General features: G+C 38.8%; 1 protein-coding gene across 4 annotated transcripts in view; it reads left to right on the top strand.

The window, feature by feature from the left end:
• The first annotated feature begins 205 nt into the window (after positions 1-205).
• The window catches only part of si:ch211-234p6.5 (pleckstrin homology domain-containing family A member 7), a 38,410-nt gene continuing 20,571 nt past the window's right edge, over positions 206-18,044 (top strand). For 2 of the 4 annotated variants that reach the window (XM_046847305.1, XM_046847302.1), the window contains exons 1-7: positions 1,421-1,508; positions 8,113-8,179; positions 8,504-8,599; positions 12,921-12,993; positions 16,021-16,121; positions 16,227-16,345; positions 17,461-17,613. In XM_046847305.1, coding sequence (XP_046703261.1) covers positions 1,447-1,508; positions 8,113-8,179; positions 8,504-8,599; positions 12,921-12,993; positions 16,021-16,121; positions 16,227-16,345; positions 17,461-17,613 — 671 coding nt within the window. In that variant the 5' untranslated portion in view covers positions 1,421-1,446. Of the gene's footprint in view, positions 327-1,290; positions 1,327-1,420; positions 1,509-5,609; positions 5,680-8,112; positions 8,180-8,503; positions 8,600-12,920; positions 12,994-16,020; positions 16,122-16,226; positions 16,346-17,460; positions 17,614-18,044 lie in introns of those variants that run through there. The other 2 variants (XM_046847303.1, XM_046847304.1) reach the window with 2 other exon arrangements.

The raw sequence follows: 18,044 nt of genomic DNA, 5'->3' as shown, positions 1-18,044 counted from the left end.
AAATGTAATCAACAAATTATTGTGTGTGTGTGTGTGTGTGTGTGTGTGTGTGTGTGTGTGTGTGTGTGTGACAGTATGGTGTGAGTAAAAGCCTTCATTGTTAAAAATGTCAATGAAATAAAAGGGTCATAGTCATGAGAGAGGGAATGAGGGAGGAAGGGGATGAGGACAGAGGGACTTGTGTTTCGGAAGAAAAAGAGTGTGTCTTTACACAGAGAGTGTAGGAGTAAATAGGGGGAAAGAGGGAGAAAGAGGGAGAGAAAGCAAAAGAGAGAGACAACACAGAAAGAGTTAGAACTTGCTTTTGGACCCAGACAACAGAGCAGGTATAATATCAATTTTCTTGCTTGTTTCTGAAGAGAACTGTGTGTGTGTGTGTGTGTGTGTGTGTGTGTGTGTGTGTGTGTAGAGTGCAGTATGATATTGAAATGTCAGTGATATTGAGGATTACAGGAGCAGGATTAAATGTTGATGTAAAGTGTGTTAATATGATGAGTTCCTGAAAGAACGCAGCTGTGAGGGTGATGAGATGTTACAGCTGTGCAGGAGGATGGCGTAGGTCATGTGAAACCACTGGTGCAAATGGGGCTGATGGTGATCAGGGTAATTGGTGATTGGTCCCTCAGGGATATGATGGAGTGCCTGTGTGTGATACTGATGCTGAGGAGCTGATCAGAGAGCATTAAAGAATTCTGGAAGTGTTGAATCTTCACACACGCTTTGATGTTGCCAAGAACCATGTGGTTTGTTCAAGTAAGGCCAGATGTAATATGGTTTGTAGCTCAGCAAATGGAGAATAGATTATTGGAAATAGTTGAATGCATGCAGATGTTAAGGTAGAGGCGACTATAATTCATGCCGATATTGTGGTAGAGGCCGCTATAATGCATTCAGATGTTAAGGTAGAGGTGACGGTATAATGCATGCAGATGTTGAGGTAGAAGTGACTATAATTCATGCAGATATTGAGGTAGAGGTGACATATAGTGCATGCAGTGACTAGACTTAAAGTAAATGCTTCTGTAGCAGTTATCTGATGGGAGATGTGTAAACAGCTGTTGTTCTGCAGGTGAGTTTATTCAGAATGAAGCGCTGAACTAATGGCTTCTTGTGCTGACTGGTTACTTTGGAAAGCATGCCGCTGGAGATCCAATGATCTTTCAGATAGAAAGAGGAGGGATTAGAGAGAATAAAGGAGGGATTAGAGAGAATATAGGAGAATAAAGGAGGGATTTATTACCTTTATTTAACCAGGTAGAAACTCACTGAGAATAAAAATCTCATTCACAGGAGTGACCTGGCCAAGATGAGCAGCAATACATTCAGTTACAGACTTACACATCACAAACACAGTTAAAACAAATACATTTCACAAACAAAGTTTAAAAACAGTTACATTTCACAGAGTCGTCTTCCAGTTGCCAAAGAGCTACTTTGAACTGGTCCATGGAGAGAAGATTTCGCAACTTCAATTTCGATTGGATAAGATTCCAGTCAAACGGTGCTGAGTACGCAAAAGATTTCTTACCCAGTTCAGTTCTAGCAAAAGGAACTGACAGCGTATAGCAGTTCTGAGAGCGTAAAGAATATTATGTAACAGATTTCTGTTGCGTTAAACTGCAAAGGTACGAAGGTAACATCCACAAGATAGCTTTATAAATAATTATGTACCAGTAAATTTTTCTCCTACTGAACAGAGAGGGCCAGCCCACGCTTTTATACAAGGTACAATGATGCACAGAAGATTTACAATTTAGTATAAACCTTAGGGCACTATGATAAACAGCATCTAAGGTAGAGAGAATAGAGATTGGAGCAAACTGATATACTACATCACCATAATCAAGTACAGATAAAAAAGTAGACAAACAAAACTTGTTCCTAAAATAAAACCCAAGCCTAATTTTCAGTTTTTTCTTCAGTTGAGTAATATGAGAGCCAAATGATAAAGCATCATCGAAAATGATGCCAAGGTATTTGTACTCTTTGACTAATTTAATCATTGAACCTTGTAGTGTCTGAAGAGAAATCAAATTACCTTCGAGTTTCTTTAAACCCGAGAACACCATATATTTAGTTTTATCACTATTCAAAACAAGCTTTAAATTAAAAAGCCGTGACTGAATGACATTAAATTCTAACTGAAGTTTACACAGAGCTTGCTGCACAGAGGAAGCACTACAGTACAGGACAGTGTCGTCTGCATAAAAATGGAGATTAACATCTTGTATTGCATGATCAAGACTGTTAATATAAATAGTGAATAAAAGAACACCTTTAGCAGTAACTAATGAACCAGATAAACATCTTTCAATTTGGACACATTGAGTTCTTCCACTTATAAACCAACACTTTTCAATCTATGCAACAGTATGTTATGGTCCACCGTGTCAAAAGCCTTAGATAAATCAATAAAAAGAGAGGCACAGAAATTACCTTTATCAATTGATCCCACTATGTCATTTAAAACTTTCAAAACAGCTGTAGTGGTACTATGCTTTTTGCGAAATCCAGATTGATTTATAGACAACACTTTGTTTGTATTCAAATAACAAGTAAGCTGTTCACTAACAACACGTTCTAAAATCTTAGTTAAAACACAAAGCTTTGAAATTGGTCTGTAGTTATCTAACTCCGCAGGATCTCTCCCTTTTAACAGAGGTAATACAAAAGCTGATTTCCATATTTCTGGAACAACACCAGTATTTAGTGAGAGATTAAAAATGTAAGTTAATGGGGAAGTAATAATATCTGCAGCTAATTTGAGATATAAAGGATCCACATGATCAGGGCCTGGTGACTTATTTGTGTCCAATGATCTGAGTGCTTTATAAACATCTGAGTTCTTGATTTGTTTAAATCTGAACTCCTCCTATTTTAAATGACTTTCTGCATTCCTAAAGTCTAAGTTACAATCCAGACATGTATTATTTTGAGTGTCAAACAAAGTGCGAGATGCAACAAAATGATTGTTAAAACAATTGAGCATCTGCTCTTTATCTGAGATACTAGAGGAATCCATATTTATACATGTAGGAAAAGTAGAGCTAATCTTACTTCCTCTTAGCTGTTTTATATTCTGCCAAAATTTCTTCGGATTATTTGAGTTAGCAGTATTTGCAATAAAATAATCAGCCTTAGCTTTTCTAATAGCAGCTGTACATCGATTTCGAAGCTGCCTGAAACAGATCCAATCTGAGCATGAGTTGGATTGTCTAGCTATTGCCCACGCAACATCACGCTCACGAATAAGAGCAGATAGAGTTTCAGAAAACCAAGGGTTATTTCTACCTTTAACTCTAAATTTTTTTAACAGGGCGTGCCTATTGATAGACGATATTAAACCTTCATAAAAAAAATTCCAAGCAGACTCAACATCGGGAATAAGGAAAATCCTGTCCCTGGCATACAGTGCTAAATCAAAGAGAAAACCTTGCTCAGTAAAATGCCGCAAACATCGCCTTGTAATAATACGAGGCTTATACTTGATAACTTAGTATCCCTAACTGTAGCAATGACGCAATGGTCACTAACATCATTAGCAAATACTGAGGCTGAAGAGTACTTATGGGGAGTGTTGCTAAAAATTAGATCAATTAATGTGGACTTTTTAGGATTCTTCAAATTTGGTCTGGTAGGAGTCTCTACTAACTGAAAGAGATTCGAAGTATCACAGATTGTTTTGAAACTATCAGATGCAGGCTGTAACCAGTTCACATTAAAATCACCCATAAGTACTAACTCCTTATAATTCAAAGAGGCCAATGTATGCATTAAGGAGGAAATAGCATCATTACTAACATCAGGGCTTGTATTCATTGCCCAAATACTCACCATATCCAACTTGGGGAGCAGACTTCTCACATTCATATGAATAAAACCCAGGCCTGATCTAAAGAGAAACATTTCCAGATATAAGTAACATAAGAATTATAAAACTCCGTCGTCTCACCGTCTTACTTACACTTCTAGCAGATGAGTTTAAAAAAGTGGAGTTATTCACAATGCAATATTCAGTTTGTGCTTGAAAAGGCATAAAATCATCAAACACAAAATTTAAAAGCAATAACTTCAGTTGGTGATCACATGCAAAATATACATATGTGTACACACCTATACTTGTCAAGTTTGTCAATTCTAAAACAGCAGGGAATTCATGATGTAACGTGGAGACTGAATCATACCTGTAGTTGACGTTTCCCAGGTTGATTATTATAAAAAGTGAAACCGCCAGCGGTGCAAATAGAATTTACGATTCCGCATCCGGATTAGAGAGAATACAGGAAGGATTAGAGAGGATAAAGGAGGGATTAGAGAGGATAAAGGAGGGATTAGAGAGGATAAAGGAGGGATTAGAGAGAATAAAGGAGGGATTGGAGAGGATAAAGGAGGGATTAGAGAGGATAAAGGAGGGATTAGAGAGGATAAAGGAGGGATTGAAGAGGATAAAGGAGGGATTGAAGAGGATAAAGGAGGATTAGAGAGAATAAAGGAGGGATTAGAGAGGATAAAGGAGGATTAGAGAGGATAAAGGAGGGATTGAAGAGGATAAAGGAGGATTAGAGAGGATAAAGGAGGGATTGAAGAGGATAAAGGAGGGATTAGAGAGGATAAAGGAGGGATTGGAGAGGATAAAGGAGGGATTAGAGAGGATAAAGGAGGGATTGGAGAGGATAAAGGAGGAATTAGAGAGGATAAAGGAGGGATTGAAGAGGATAAAGGAGGGATTAGAGAGGATAAAGGAGGATTGAAGAGGATAAAGGAGGGATTAGAGAGGATAAAGGAGGGATTGAGAGGATAAAGGAGGGATTAGAGAGGATAAAGGAGGGATTAGAGAGGATAAAGGAGGGATTACAGAGAATAGATGAAGGATCATTATTATAAATATGTTTTGATTCTGTGTACAATGTTTTGTTCTGTTGAATGGGAAGTTGATGTCATAGTGCAGTAAGACATTCTTTAACACCCATACACACTCCTACACATGGCATGCCACTAAACACACACACATACACACACACACACACACACACACATGCACACACAGTTCCATGATGAGGACCTGTGTAATGAACACTGTGTTTCAGCATCATCCAGATTTACTCTTTCAGTCTGAAGTTATCTGCTCACTGACTCACAGGGTCCTCACACTTCTGAGCGATTCTGAGCTCCTCAAACACAGAACATCTGCAGCCATGGCTCATAGTTCCTTTCACCTCCACAGGAACCTCATGGATCTGTACACTGGTCATGTGGAACCATACACAGCTGCAGAAAGACAAGCCATGTGTCTTGTGTGTGTGTGTGTGTGTGTGTGTGTGTGTGTGTGTGTGTGTGTGTGTGTGTATACGTGCTGGAGTGTGAGAGAGTGTGAGATTCTTACTGACATTTGAGGTTGAGAATGTGTGCTCCTGTCATGTGTGTGTGTGTGTGTGTGTGTGTGTGTGAGAGAGAGTGCCTTCCCTTACATAGCACTCATTCTTTTTACTCCGCCCACATTCCCATGGTAACCACCTGTCACCTGTCACTCCAAACTTAGCACTGGTTTAGGATATGTGTGTGTGTGTGTGTGTGTGTGTGTGTGTGTGTGTGTGTGTGTGTGTGCCTGCGTGCGTGTGTGTGTGTGTGTGTGTATTCACAGGAACGTTTAAATCAGCACAGCAGCGTTTCAGCCAGCAGGTCAGAACTGAAGTGTGTGTGTGTGTGTGTGTGTGTGTGTGTGTGTGTGTGTGTGTGTGTGTGTGTTCATTGAAGTTTATGAAGTTTATGCTACTTTATGGAGCATGATGAAGCCCTGAAGGACAGAGTGACTGTGAGATTAGCTCGTGTGCTTAATGGCTCAGTCCAAGTTGGTTATTATTAATAATTATAGGTAAATAATTTATTAGTTCTTAATATTGAACATTTCATATATTTTTTTTAATAAAAAACTTGAATTTAAAATGATGCTTTGATGTTAGTAATGTGGGATGGTGTGAGATGAAGCAGGACTGCAGTTGGGGGTATTTATTTATGCACATCTCTCTGCACTGCCTCCACACGCGTGTGTATGAAGTGTTTATTTGTCGAGTTGTTTAAAGACATTTTTCTGAAGCAGATTTACAGAGATAAAGAGATTATAAAGTTGAAATGTAGACGTTAGTTGTATTTCCTTCCTAATGCGTGATCCAGTGGTGACTGTGGTAAAGGAAAAACTCCATGAGACTTCATGAGGTAGAAGTGATGGACACTGACATGCCAAACTGTGGTCCTGAGCACACTGTAGCAGACTGCTAATATTAATCATGGCTTCTGTGTGCTTTGGATTTTGTTGCACCAGACGTTTTCTGATTCTGATTAATAAAATGAGATATGATGAGAGCTATGGATGATAATGATGATGTTTCTGTATGGTGGCTCCATCAGCAGATCTTACTTTGATCACATTTCATCAGCTCAGTGATTCTCAGACACGTCCTCCTCAAAGAGTTTCACCTCCTCAAGAGCTTTTATCTGTAATGTCCTACCTCATTAATGCTCTATACACCATCATTAATTCACACACACACACACACACACACACACACACACACACACACACACACACACTCACAGTTTCTATGCACAGAATTGTAATGATAAAGTTTTATGTGTATATTTCCACACTCTCCTTGCCCTGTACATGCCGGGCCCCTAGTGGTAGAAAAGTGTAATAGCTGACTGGAGATTCAGTAATTTGCATCAGTGCATTGACATAAAAGTTAACAATGTGATGCATCGATTACAAACATTGTGCATCAGAGACAAGTTGTCGTTTGTATTGCATGTGTTATGTGTTATTTTGAACATATTTGTGTTTTATTTATATTTAATTAGTAGTAGATAATTGTATCATTTATCATTAGTGAGCAGTATTTTTTTATGTAGATTGATTTCTCCTCGTTTCTCGAGCGCGTTCTCTCAGCACCACTGCTACTACTTGAATATGACGTATCACAACACTACGGAGACCGATGCTTAAGAGTCACATAGAATACAGATTAACATGGCAGAGGTAGAGCTGCATCTTCCTGGAGACACAACAGGAAAAGAACATCTGGTTTTATTTCAGTTTTTTTTTTTGCCCTATAAAAGCATGTTTGTGAAACAGCCATGTGTTAAAAATCAGAAGGCAATAAAGTAAATTGATGATTTAGTGTCTTTTTGAACCAAAGAACTGAATCAGATTTGTTTCATTGCATCAAATAGAAATTGGATCAAAATGCATTGTCATGGGGGAATCGTAGAGATGCACATCCCTAATAAATATATATGTGTATGTGTGTGTGTGTGTGTGTGTGTGTGTGAGTGTGTGTGTGTGTGTGTGTGTGAGTGTGTGTGTGAGTGTGTGTGTGTGTGTGTGGTGTGTGTGTGTGTGTGTGTGTGTGTGTGTGTGTGAGTGTGTGTGTGAGTGTGTGTGTGTGTGTGTGTGTGCAGTGTGTGTGTGTGTGTGTGTGTGTGTGTGTGTGTGTGTGTGTGTGTGTGTGTGTGTGTGTGTGGTGTGTGTGTGTGTGTGTGTGTGTGTGTGTGTGTGTGTGTGTGTGTGTGTGTGTGTGTGTGTGTGTGTGTGTGTGTGTGTGTGTGTGTGTGTGTGTGTGTGTGTGTGTGTGTGTGTGTGTGTGTGTGTGTGTGTGTGTGTGTGTGTGTGTGTGTGTGTGTGTGTGTGTGTGTGTGTGTGTGTGTGTGTGTGTGAGTGTGTGTGTGTGTGTGTGTGAGTGTGTGTGTGTGTGTGTGTGTGTGTGTGAGTGTGTGTGTGTGTGTGTGTGTGTGTGTGTGTGTGTGTGTGTGTGTGTGTGTGTGTGAGTGTGTGAGTGTGTGTGTGTGTGTGTAAGAGAGATCAGTGAGTAGTTACAGGAGTAGTTCCTGATCTCAGGGCACACAGAATGCAGACTGCTGCACTGGAGATAAGTGGGTAAAATTAAGGACTTCAGTTTAGAGGTTGTGAGTTTAAATCCCAGCACCACCAAACTGCCCCTGCTGAGTCCTTGAGTAAGGGGAGGAGTAAAAAACAGGTCAAAAGTCATCAAATGGGACTCAAACAAAAATGTCTGTGTGTCTGTCTGTCGGTCTGTCTGTGTTTCTGTCTGTCTGCAGGATGGAGGAACAGGGCAGAGTGAGTCGAGCCTCTAGTGTAGTCACCATTTCATCAACCAGAGAAATGGTTTGTGTATCACACACACACACACACACACACACACACACTCTCTCTCTCTCTCTCTCTCTCTAATATATTAATATATAATATATATATATATATATATATATATATATATATATATATATATATATATATATATATATATATTTCTGTGACAGAAAAAAAAACACTTTGTTCTAGTCTATTCTCCAAAAAGTCTGAATGAATGTTTCTTTGAAATCTTTCTCTCTGTACAATGTGATTCTGATGATGATGATGATAAAGATAAAGATGATAATGTGTGTGTGTGTGTGTGTGTGTGTGTGTTGTGTGTGTGTGTGTGTGTAGGCTGAAACAAAACTGCAGTCATTTAGTAAACGGTCTGGCTCAGTGCAGAGAGATCCAAACTGCGCAGTAGTGATCAGAGGATGGCTTTATAAACGAGTGAGTTCTTCTTCTTTCCTTCATCTTCTTCTCATTCTTTTTCTTATTACACTGTAAAACCTGATTAGTAAGTTCAACTCAAACCATTTGAAAAATGGATTAGTTGGAATGATTTAAGTTGAATAACTTAATAATTTACATATAAACAATCACTCCATTTGATTACATGTAACTAGGTTTATATACTTAACTAGGTATAATCCGTTATGTGGGGATAATCCTGAAAGCGGGTAGGATCCGGAAATCACATAAATGTAATTTTTATTTAAACATGTAGTTGAATTTACAAAACTCTGACCTGAGGGGTTTGGGTAAAAAGAATTGAAAATTAATTTATTAGGAATGACCCATGAATTCAAACAGCATTGTGTGATTAGTCTAACAGTAGTTAGTTAACAATGTTGAACCTAAAAAGTCTGTGGTTTGAGCTGCTTCCTTTTATCATCGAGATTTAAGAAGACAACGTGGATGAACTCAAAAAAGCCACTTAACAAAATTACAAGTAAATCAGTCCAAAATCTATGGGACATTACAACCTGATCCTCAAGGATGATTGACACATAGTGAGTGTTAAAGGAAACTCCTTTAGGCATTACGTCTTCATTCACCACTGACACCAGAGCCACTGCCCCCTCCTGGGCCTCCAACTCATCCTGAAACAAGAATACATGCTCAGTGAGTGTGTGTGTGCAAATGTACATCTGCCACTTGGAAAAACTAATTATGTAAAACATAATGTAAAAAAACAATATTAAAAAGATCATTTTCAGATATAAAATTCTGAATCATATGGTCATGACTGGCATTCTGCATTGTAGTATTTTCAACATTTTAAATTAATAAGAAATTTATGGGATGTATAATGCCATCAAAACCTCTTCCATCTTTTCACCAAAAATCCTATTTTCCTCTTTTTGTACAGTTTCAACAACTGAGGTGTATATTTGTCAAGAGCAGCAAAGAACAAAAAAAAAGGCAGATTTTGATTTGTTATCCTGTGAACTTCACTTTAAAGCTGCATTGGGAACAAAAGGATAGACAAATAAACTAAAACATTTTTCCAGATCAAGTAGTGCTGCAAGGATGAGTGTTACTTTGTGGTCCTAGTTCAATTTTTTATTTTTTTTTTTACTTACTTGAGCTTTACAAAAGAGTGCAGGCCATCTATCTTTTAGTTCAGCAATGGAAGGAGCTGAATTAACAATTTATTAAGATCAGATCAGATCTACCTTTATTCGTCCCACAGTGGAGAGATTTCTCTGTTATAGCAGCAAAGAAAAAGAAATGCAAATATATAAAAGAATAGAGACATAATACAATATCCAGTATAAACACAACACAATGTATAAATACAAAGAAGAAGATAAAAAAAGAGACCATGAGTAAGTAGTTACGCTATCAGACATATTGCATGGTTTAAATGATTGTTATTGCACATGTGTTGTTTAAAACACTTTGTAATTGTTATTATTGCAGTTAAACAGTAATAACAGTGTGTGTGATAGTGACTGGTGAGAAAAGACCTTCTGTATATTCACAAAACATACCAGCAATGTGTGCAAAGTGTGAACTACACATTACCCAACATCTTTTTATGAGCTCATATGATCTTAAATGCTCAACATACAATATTTCATAGTCTTTGAGTAAAAAGTAGATATTGTATTTAATGGGTAATGTGTTTTCTCTTTAAACTCAGGTAAGGCATCCTGAACACCAGTACAAACAAACATGCCAGCAACAAACGATGTGCCTTCAATGTTGATTGAAAAATCGTGTAAATGACAAATAGAATGTCATCAGGTTTTGGTGTCTCTCTGCCAATGTTTTCAACACATTTTTGTAGTTATGAGAATCCTGAACAATTTGCTTGAACACTTTATGCTTCCCCTCAAATCACATTGTCCAGAGATTCACCAAAGGGCCAAAGCACTTCATGAGATGGAGATAATGCTCAATATAATGATGCTTTGGTCGTAATCATAATCTGGGCAAGACTTCTTTAAGTAGCTGCCTATGATCTGAAATCTTACAATCCATGTACTGAATAGTTTCATCTGTGAAAGTATGAGACACAGCAAGTTCTACTTTATCTTTCAAATCCATTAAAACTTTCTTTTGGCTTCTCCCGTTATGGGGCGCCACAGCGGATCATCCACATGTTTGATTTGGCACATGTTTTTACGCTGGATGCCCTTCCTAACGCAACCCTCCCCATTTATCAGGGCTTGGGACCAGAACTAGGGCTTGTGCAACCCTAATGACTGAGGTTGGTTCCCTGACTGGGGATCGAACCCGGGCTGCAGCGGTGAGAGCACCGCATTCTAACCACTAGACCACCAGGGAACCTATCTTTCAAATCCATTAATACTTCCCAAAATGTATCCCCTTCTGGGACTTTGGAACCAATAAAAACAAGCAGCAGTCCCAGAAGAGTGTGGTTCTCATGCCCATTCCCTCCAATTGTTCCACGACGGACAACATTTTGTGGAATTGGGTGAGGACGGTAAACCTTATCTGAGTACTGGTAGGGAAAAGACAGTATGGCCATATTGAGCTCTTCCAAAATAAATAATCAAAAAAAAATTTTTTAAACAATGTGCCACCTCCACAGGAACAACGCCTTCCAGCAGGTCATGTAAGATATCAGGTGGAAATCCTGTGACAGGGGTAAATAGAAGAGATGGTCAGACAGAACTCAACTGTGTTTTACACCATAATTACAATCAGGGTCATCGTTTTTTCAACAAGTTGATGATCCTGATCTTTTGTTCGCATTTCAAAAAACTCTTAAATATCACAACTGCCATTAATTACCCTGAATGTGACTATTGGAAATTAAAAGCTGTTGCTAACGTCGCTAACAGGTTGCTCATGTCACCTTAGTCTCAATTTGTGTTTGAATAATCAAGTAATGATAATTAGCGTACGTTAATGTTAGCTTACAGAAACACAAGCTCACCTAACCAAAAAAATACAATTATAGAGTTTAGAAAACTCACCTATTTACAAAGAACTAGTTAACTGAAGCAGTTACTCCTCACTTTCACAACCTGTTTCTCACCATCTGACACTGAATATACACACATTTAGATTCAGATCTGCCTGAAACAGGATTTGGGCACGAAATGTGTCTAAGATCTTTCTCTGTTGGCTACTGCTGAACAGAGACCAGAAACCCCGCCCTAGTTACTGTTACTAGGTACTCCATTTTTCATATTAGGGGTTCCTGACAGTGTCCTGCCACTCCATCAATAAGGTGTAAATATCTCGTGTTGGGGCTCTTCTGTTCTGCTGACGGGTTGCAGAGCCCATCATTTCAACAGAAATCCAAAATGTTTTTTTGAAACGTTTTCAGGACTGTAGAAGGTGAAGTCCAAGTTTGCAATTTTACTTTGAATTTTATTAGATGTAAGAATTAAACTGTTGATCATAAGACCGAGCTCATCCGCTATATCATGCGCAAGTAGTCAAAAAATAAATTTCATGTTACAGTGCAGTAGTAGTGTTAGTATTATTTTCACCTGTAAAGTAGATTCATTAATAACTCTAATTCCAGATCTAAATCAGCAACACATTCACAAATAACACTGACCTGTGCTACAGTGTGATTACTCCTTTCCCTCAGTGTGAAGTTCAGCACCTGGAAGGTTCTCAGCCAGTGTAAAGAGTTACAGTGTGGAAATGGAACCATGACTATGAGAAGAAATGCTGGTGTTTGTGCTACACTAACATTTGTTGATTACATGTTAAATGTTGCCACAGTCACCATGGCTGCTCATCAGGGATAAACACACACCATTCACCTTCACTGTTGATTTCTGTAAAGCTGCTTTGAGACAATGTCTGTTGTGAAAAATGCAATAGAAATAAACTTGACTTGACACTACACTACATTCCTAATTTCTGCTACACAACACTCCAACCTGTCCACCCTGCAGTACAACATCTCAGCCCTGATGCTAAGAAAAGCCTTGCTGTCTCTCTAAATATAAACCACCTGCTGGAGTGGATCCTACTTCCTGTTCTTCTGTTTCATTCCCAGCTAATCTCTAACTTCTTACAGCTCAACATCTGATGTTAAAAGTGCTTGATCAGTGGTTAAGATGTTGAGTTTTTGCTCAGAAAGTCATAAGGTCAAGTCCAGGCACCTCCAAGCACCACTGCTGGGCCCTTGAACAAAGCCTTTAAACCTCCTGTGCTAAGTGTATACATTTTTCTGTATAAGGGAATATGCCAAAGGCCTTTAAAGATCTATTGGGGTTTATTAACTGATGAGACTGTCTGTGAGACCTTTTCTCTCTGTGTGCTTTCTTTAAAGGACAGTATGGGGCTGAAGTTGTGGAAGAAGAGGTGGTTTGTTTTATCTAACTACTGTCTCTTTTACTATAAAGGTAAGCCACATAACTGTATGTGATTGTTTATCATTCATTCTTTTTCATTTCACTCATTTTTGGTGTGTTGTGGTGGCAACAGGTTGAAAAGCTCAGTTCAGACTTTTGTATCACCAGCCACAGGTTCTAAATGCTCATCGGCAATCCACAGATATTTTCAAGCTCATTATACAAATAAAAGCCCAAGATCTTTAAAGTAGATAAACCAGTTAAACCACTAGGTTACCCCCTGCCCACCCACACTAGGTCACCCCCTGCCCACCCGTTATCTCCTCACTCTGTAATGGGAGCAAATGCTTCCTTTTGCTGATTTGCTTCAAGTCACACTCACACTGCATACTGTGCACCTTCTGTAAATAACAACGATGTTACCTCTGCCCCTCTAACTGCTTCACAACATCCTCAGTAGAGTCAACAACTTGTGTCTTATCTCGCATCTCCCTCCACTTCCCCAAACTTCTCTTATGTTTTGCTTATCACAATTACATTTACATTTATAGCATTTAGCAGACACCCTCATTCAGAACGACTTAGCAGTTTGGTGATGCTGGGATTTGAACTTAAGACCTTCCGATCCAGAGGCAAATGCATTAACTACTGAGCTACAACCTTCCCCGAACATCTACACTTGCAAGTGCTCCTCTGCTTTACGTTGCAGCTGTTAGCATTTTTTTAGAAGCCCTTTCTAATTCCCTCAGCACTTGTGTATAGGTAGGTAGGTAGGTAGGTAGGTAGATAAATTGTAATGTACATTGTGTGTAGAACAGTACAGAAGTTCCACACAGTGTTTGGACAGTGTGTATACAGTGATCTAATGGTGTAGTGTAGAGTTCCATAAGATGAAGGTGATTGTGATTGTGAATGTGATGGTGGATGGAAAAGGCGGCCCTGAACCTGCTGTTCTGGTGCATATGTCGCTGTATTTCCATCTTGATGAAAGGAGATTAAACAGTTTGTGACTGGGATGTAAAGAGTCCTTGATGATGTTGCGAGCTCTGCACAGTCCTGTTGATGTTGATGATCTGGCTGACCACAGTGGTGGCATCTGCATACTTGATGAAGATGTTGGAGTGGAACACAGTCAGGAACACAGTCATGATCAGTGACATAAGTTCAGAATCAATGTTCCAGAATCCCATTCCTGCATTGAAATGTTTGTTTCTTCATATATAAATACTGTAATGTATCAATCCAGAAAACTGAGTTAAAAGCCACATGTCTCATGAGTTTATATTTTAAATTGAATGAAGATATCATGAAAAATTAGATTCCTACGAACATTTATTTGAGACTATGTCCCCGCCCCACCCCACTCCGCCCCACACAGCTGAAAACACCTACCTTGCTTTAAATGTTAACAGTTACATATCAAGCATTTCTCATATTAAAACAAACTGACAATAAAATTTATAACACGGTAAAAAACTGTAAAGGGAGATATAATGTAACTTACAGATGTAAAATAGGCTCAGATTTTCCATCTCCATGCAGATCTCCAAGTGGTCTCATTTGTTTTGTAACACTATATTCTCCCAGCTTTATATTTTTTTTACCACCAAGATCTCTTTTTTTTATGCGAAAGTTATTCTTAAACAAATACAAACAATACACTAATCAAAGAACTGTAACAAGAATAACCATCTAAATTACAACACTATTGTTTGGTTGGAGCAAAAATGCTTTACGGCATGCTTACACAAATTCAGCAAATACATTCATTATACGTTTTCCATTAAAAAACAGAGATCTGAAATCACTGCTTGAGGCTTAGACCTTTAGAATGATGTATAGTTAGACATGGTTACTCTTCTCCCTTTTTATTTACTCTATTGTTAAACATCAACACAATGGGATATTGGTCGCGCTGGCACGGCGCTGAAGGTTAAGAGTACCATCAGTCTGTTGGTCAGGTTATAGTTAGTAGATACTAGAGATAAGAAGTCATTCTGAGCCTTCTGAATCACTCAGTGAATGGATCCGAATCTCACAAGTCTCTTGAGTCAGTAGGAATTCTGCCTGCTTTTGCAATGGAATTCCACTAGAGGGCATTTACCAAATCCCACAGTTTAGGTGAATCAAAGAGTTTCCTTTTAGGAACTCGAGCTGCTTGGAAAAGCTTTCGGAACGCTTCCGTGTTGCTCACGCTTTAAATCACGTGTGAAATCTGGCCAGCGGCAAATCGCAACATCAGCAGTGGGGTGATGTCATCACTAGGATGCTAAAAATGTGCATGCAGTGGAGCTGAGGCTAGCTTCTGTTTGTTCAGGTAAGCGCTTTGTGTGTGTATCTGTGCACTCGCTCACTGTGGAAAGCATGCTCTACGGCGGCTTCTTCCCCCGGCGCGAGAAGCGCGGCGCTCCACATTTCTTCCTCCAAAGAGGGAGAGATTATGCAAGCTAGAGAGCCCACGGTCTCCTCCCAGCCTGTGCTGTACGAGAAACAAACCGACTGTGTCCAGTGCGAGCAGGACGAGTCTGTGGAGAAAGTCAGAGCAGCTGTTTGTCTGCTATGGCCCCTATAGGCAACAAGCAGACTCTCAGCAGGTGGATTGTGGATGCTATTTTCTATGAGCCCTTTGGTCTCCCCGCTCCTTTTGGGGTCAAGGCTTACTCCTCTCTGAGTGTGGCGGCCTCTACGGCCTGGTCTGCTGGAGTCCTACTCCAGGACATTTGCAAGGGCTTGTCCACATTGAGGGAATGAGTCCGGGGATTTTTTGACCAGATGAGATCATGCCAATATTTTATCTAATTCGGTTGGCCTAGACACCAGTTTTTTTTCTGTAACCTTGGTCCAGTGGTATGTTTCCACAACCTTAACTTGTACAGGTAACCTGAGAACACCCAACCCCACCCCTGAGCTTTTCTCTCTAATGTAGTCATAGCAAATTCTCACCTAGCAGTCAAGTCTTTCTGATATATGGAGTCACCAACCATGGAGGACAAAGGCCAAGTACTAATACTCTCTCTCTCTCTCTCTCTCTCTCTCTCTCTCTCTCTCTCTCTCTCTCTCTCTCTCTCTCTCCTTTAGACAGTAGGGAGGAAGGTGTGTTAGGAAGTCTTCCCCTCCCCAGCTATAAGATTTTCTTTTGCTCTCCAAGAGAGTGTAAAAACAGGAAGTATGCTTTTAAGGTGGGTTTATATATTAGAAAATCTAGACTTTTTTTTTAAACTGCACTTTTCTGAAACGCATGTGTGTGTGCGTGTGTGTGTGTGTGTGTGTGTGTGTGCGTGTAGGTAGTTCATCAGGGAATGCGTTCATATTTACTCAGTGCTGATACTCAGGAAGACATGTTGGGTTGGGTCAGAGCTCTCAGCCAATCAGCAAACATGGAGACAGATGACTTCATCAACAGGTGTACCAATCACTTTCAAACTGTAAACAATAAACTGTGATCAAATGCACAATGTTTAGTTGAAATAAATAAATAAATAAATATATATATATATATATATATATATATATATATATATATATATATATATATATATATATATATATATATATATATATATATACATACAGTATATAAAGTGTTGGGTAGTAACGTGTTACCGGTAACGCGTTACTTTTGACAGAAATTAATACTGTAATGCGTTACTTTTAAAAATAAAGTAACGCCGTTACCGTTACCGAATGGTGCGTTACCCGTTACTTTTTTTAATTAATGATTTTCGGCTGAAGTGTAGACTACAGCCTAAACTGTTTACAGCAGCGTCGCATTGTAGGATTGTAGGATTGGTGGATTACCCTCCGAGAGCAAGACGAGTTTCTTAAAGTGGAAATATGATCATTATTTCACTTTAGTTGAGTATAAAGACAAAAACTCAAGTCAAATGTAAGTTGTGTCTTTCTGGTTCGAAGGTCGTATCTACTGCGATAAACAGCAACTCCAATCTGTTGAAGCTCCTCCAGGAACACCATGCTAGAAGCTAGAAGCTAACCCAGTGTTCTGTTCTACATTGTTGATAGTTTTCATACTTCAGCTGTGAAAGGAACATGTTTAAGAGCTCAACACAACAGCAGAAGCCACTTTAGTGTTTGATTGTGAATATATTATTCAGCTTGTTTTGTTATTTATTTCAGAAATCCTTGTGATATATTCAGTTTGTGCTGCTCTGACTTTAATAAAATAGTGTTTAAAAATTACTTTGTGTTCAAGTCAGTTTTGTGTTTGTAGACCATAACGCATAAAAGGGCATTAATGAGAACATTAAAGAAGGTTCTTTAAAAAAGTAACTAAAAGTTACTTTTAACAGTAATGCATTACTTTTGGTGTAAATAATCAACAAAGTAACTAAGTTACTTTTTGAATGAAGTAACGAGTAACTGTAACTAGTTACTATTTTTTAGTAATGAGCACAACACTGTGTATATATATATATATATATATATATATATATATATATATATATATATATATATATATATATATATATATATATTTATTTATTTATTTATTTATTGTAGACGCTGCTCCAGCTATCACGACTTCTCTCAGATAGGGGGCAGCAGTGAGTCAGTAACCCCCCTGCATGGGGACCGGAGCCAGAGCAATCCATTCCATCATGCTTCAGGGAGCATGGAGATGGTGGACCACAGAGGCAGACACAGAGCACCCAGGTAAGACATTCAATTCAATTCAATTCATGTTTATTTGTATTGAGCTTTTAATAATGAACATTGTCTCAGAGCAGCTTAACACAGATAATGTGGTGATAAAAATGAACATGTTCTTTATGAATGTAAGTTTGTCCCTGATGAGCAAGCCAGTGGAGACTGTGGTGAAGGAAAAACTCCCCAAGATGCAGAAGGAAGAAACCTTGAGAGGAACCAGACTCAAGAGGGAACCTCATCCTCATCTGGGTGCCACTGAATGTCCATTTATTACCGATAAACGATGTTGAGGTGCAGTGATAGAGATCAGAGCAAACTGTAGTCCTGAGTCAGTGTAGCAGACTGTAGATATTAACTACAGTCTAAATCCATCCTCAAAGCTCCCGTTCTTACTCCGGAATTTAATGGATCTCCAGGGCGTTGATAAGAAACATCTC

This window comes from Silurus meridionalis, chromosome 4 (genome assembly GCF_014805685.1).
Source record: "Silurus meridionalis isolate SWU-2019-XX chromosome 4, ASM1480568v1, whole genome shotgun sequence".
NCBI lineage: Eukaryota > Metazoa > Chordata > Actinopteri > Siluriformes > Siluridae > Silurus > Silurus meridionalis.
Note: the sequence above shows the minus strand (reverse complement) of the source record. Positions and strands in the feature narration are given on the sequence as shown.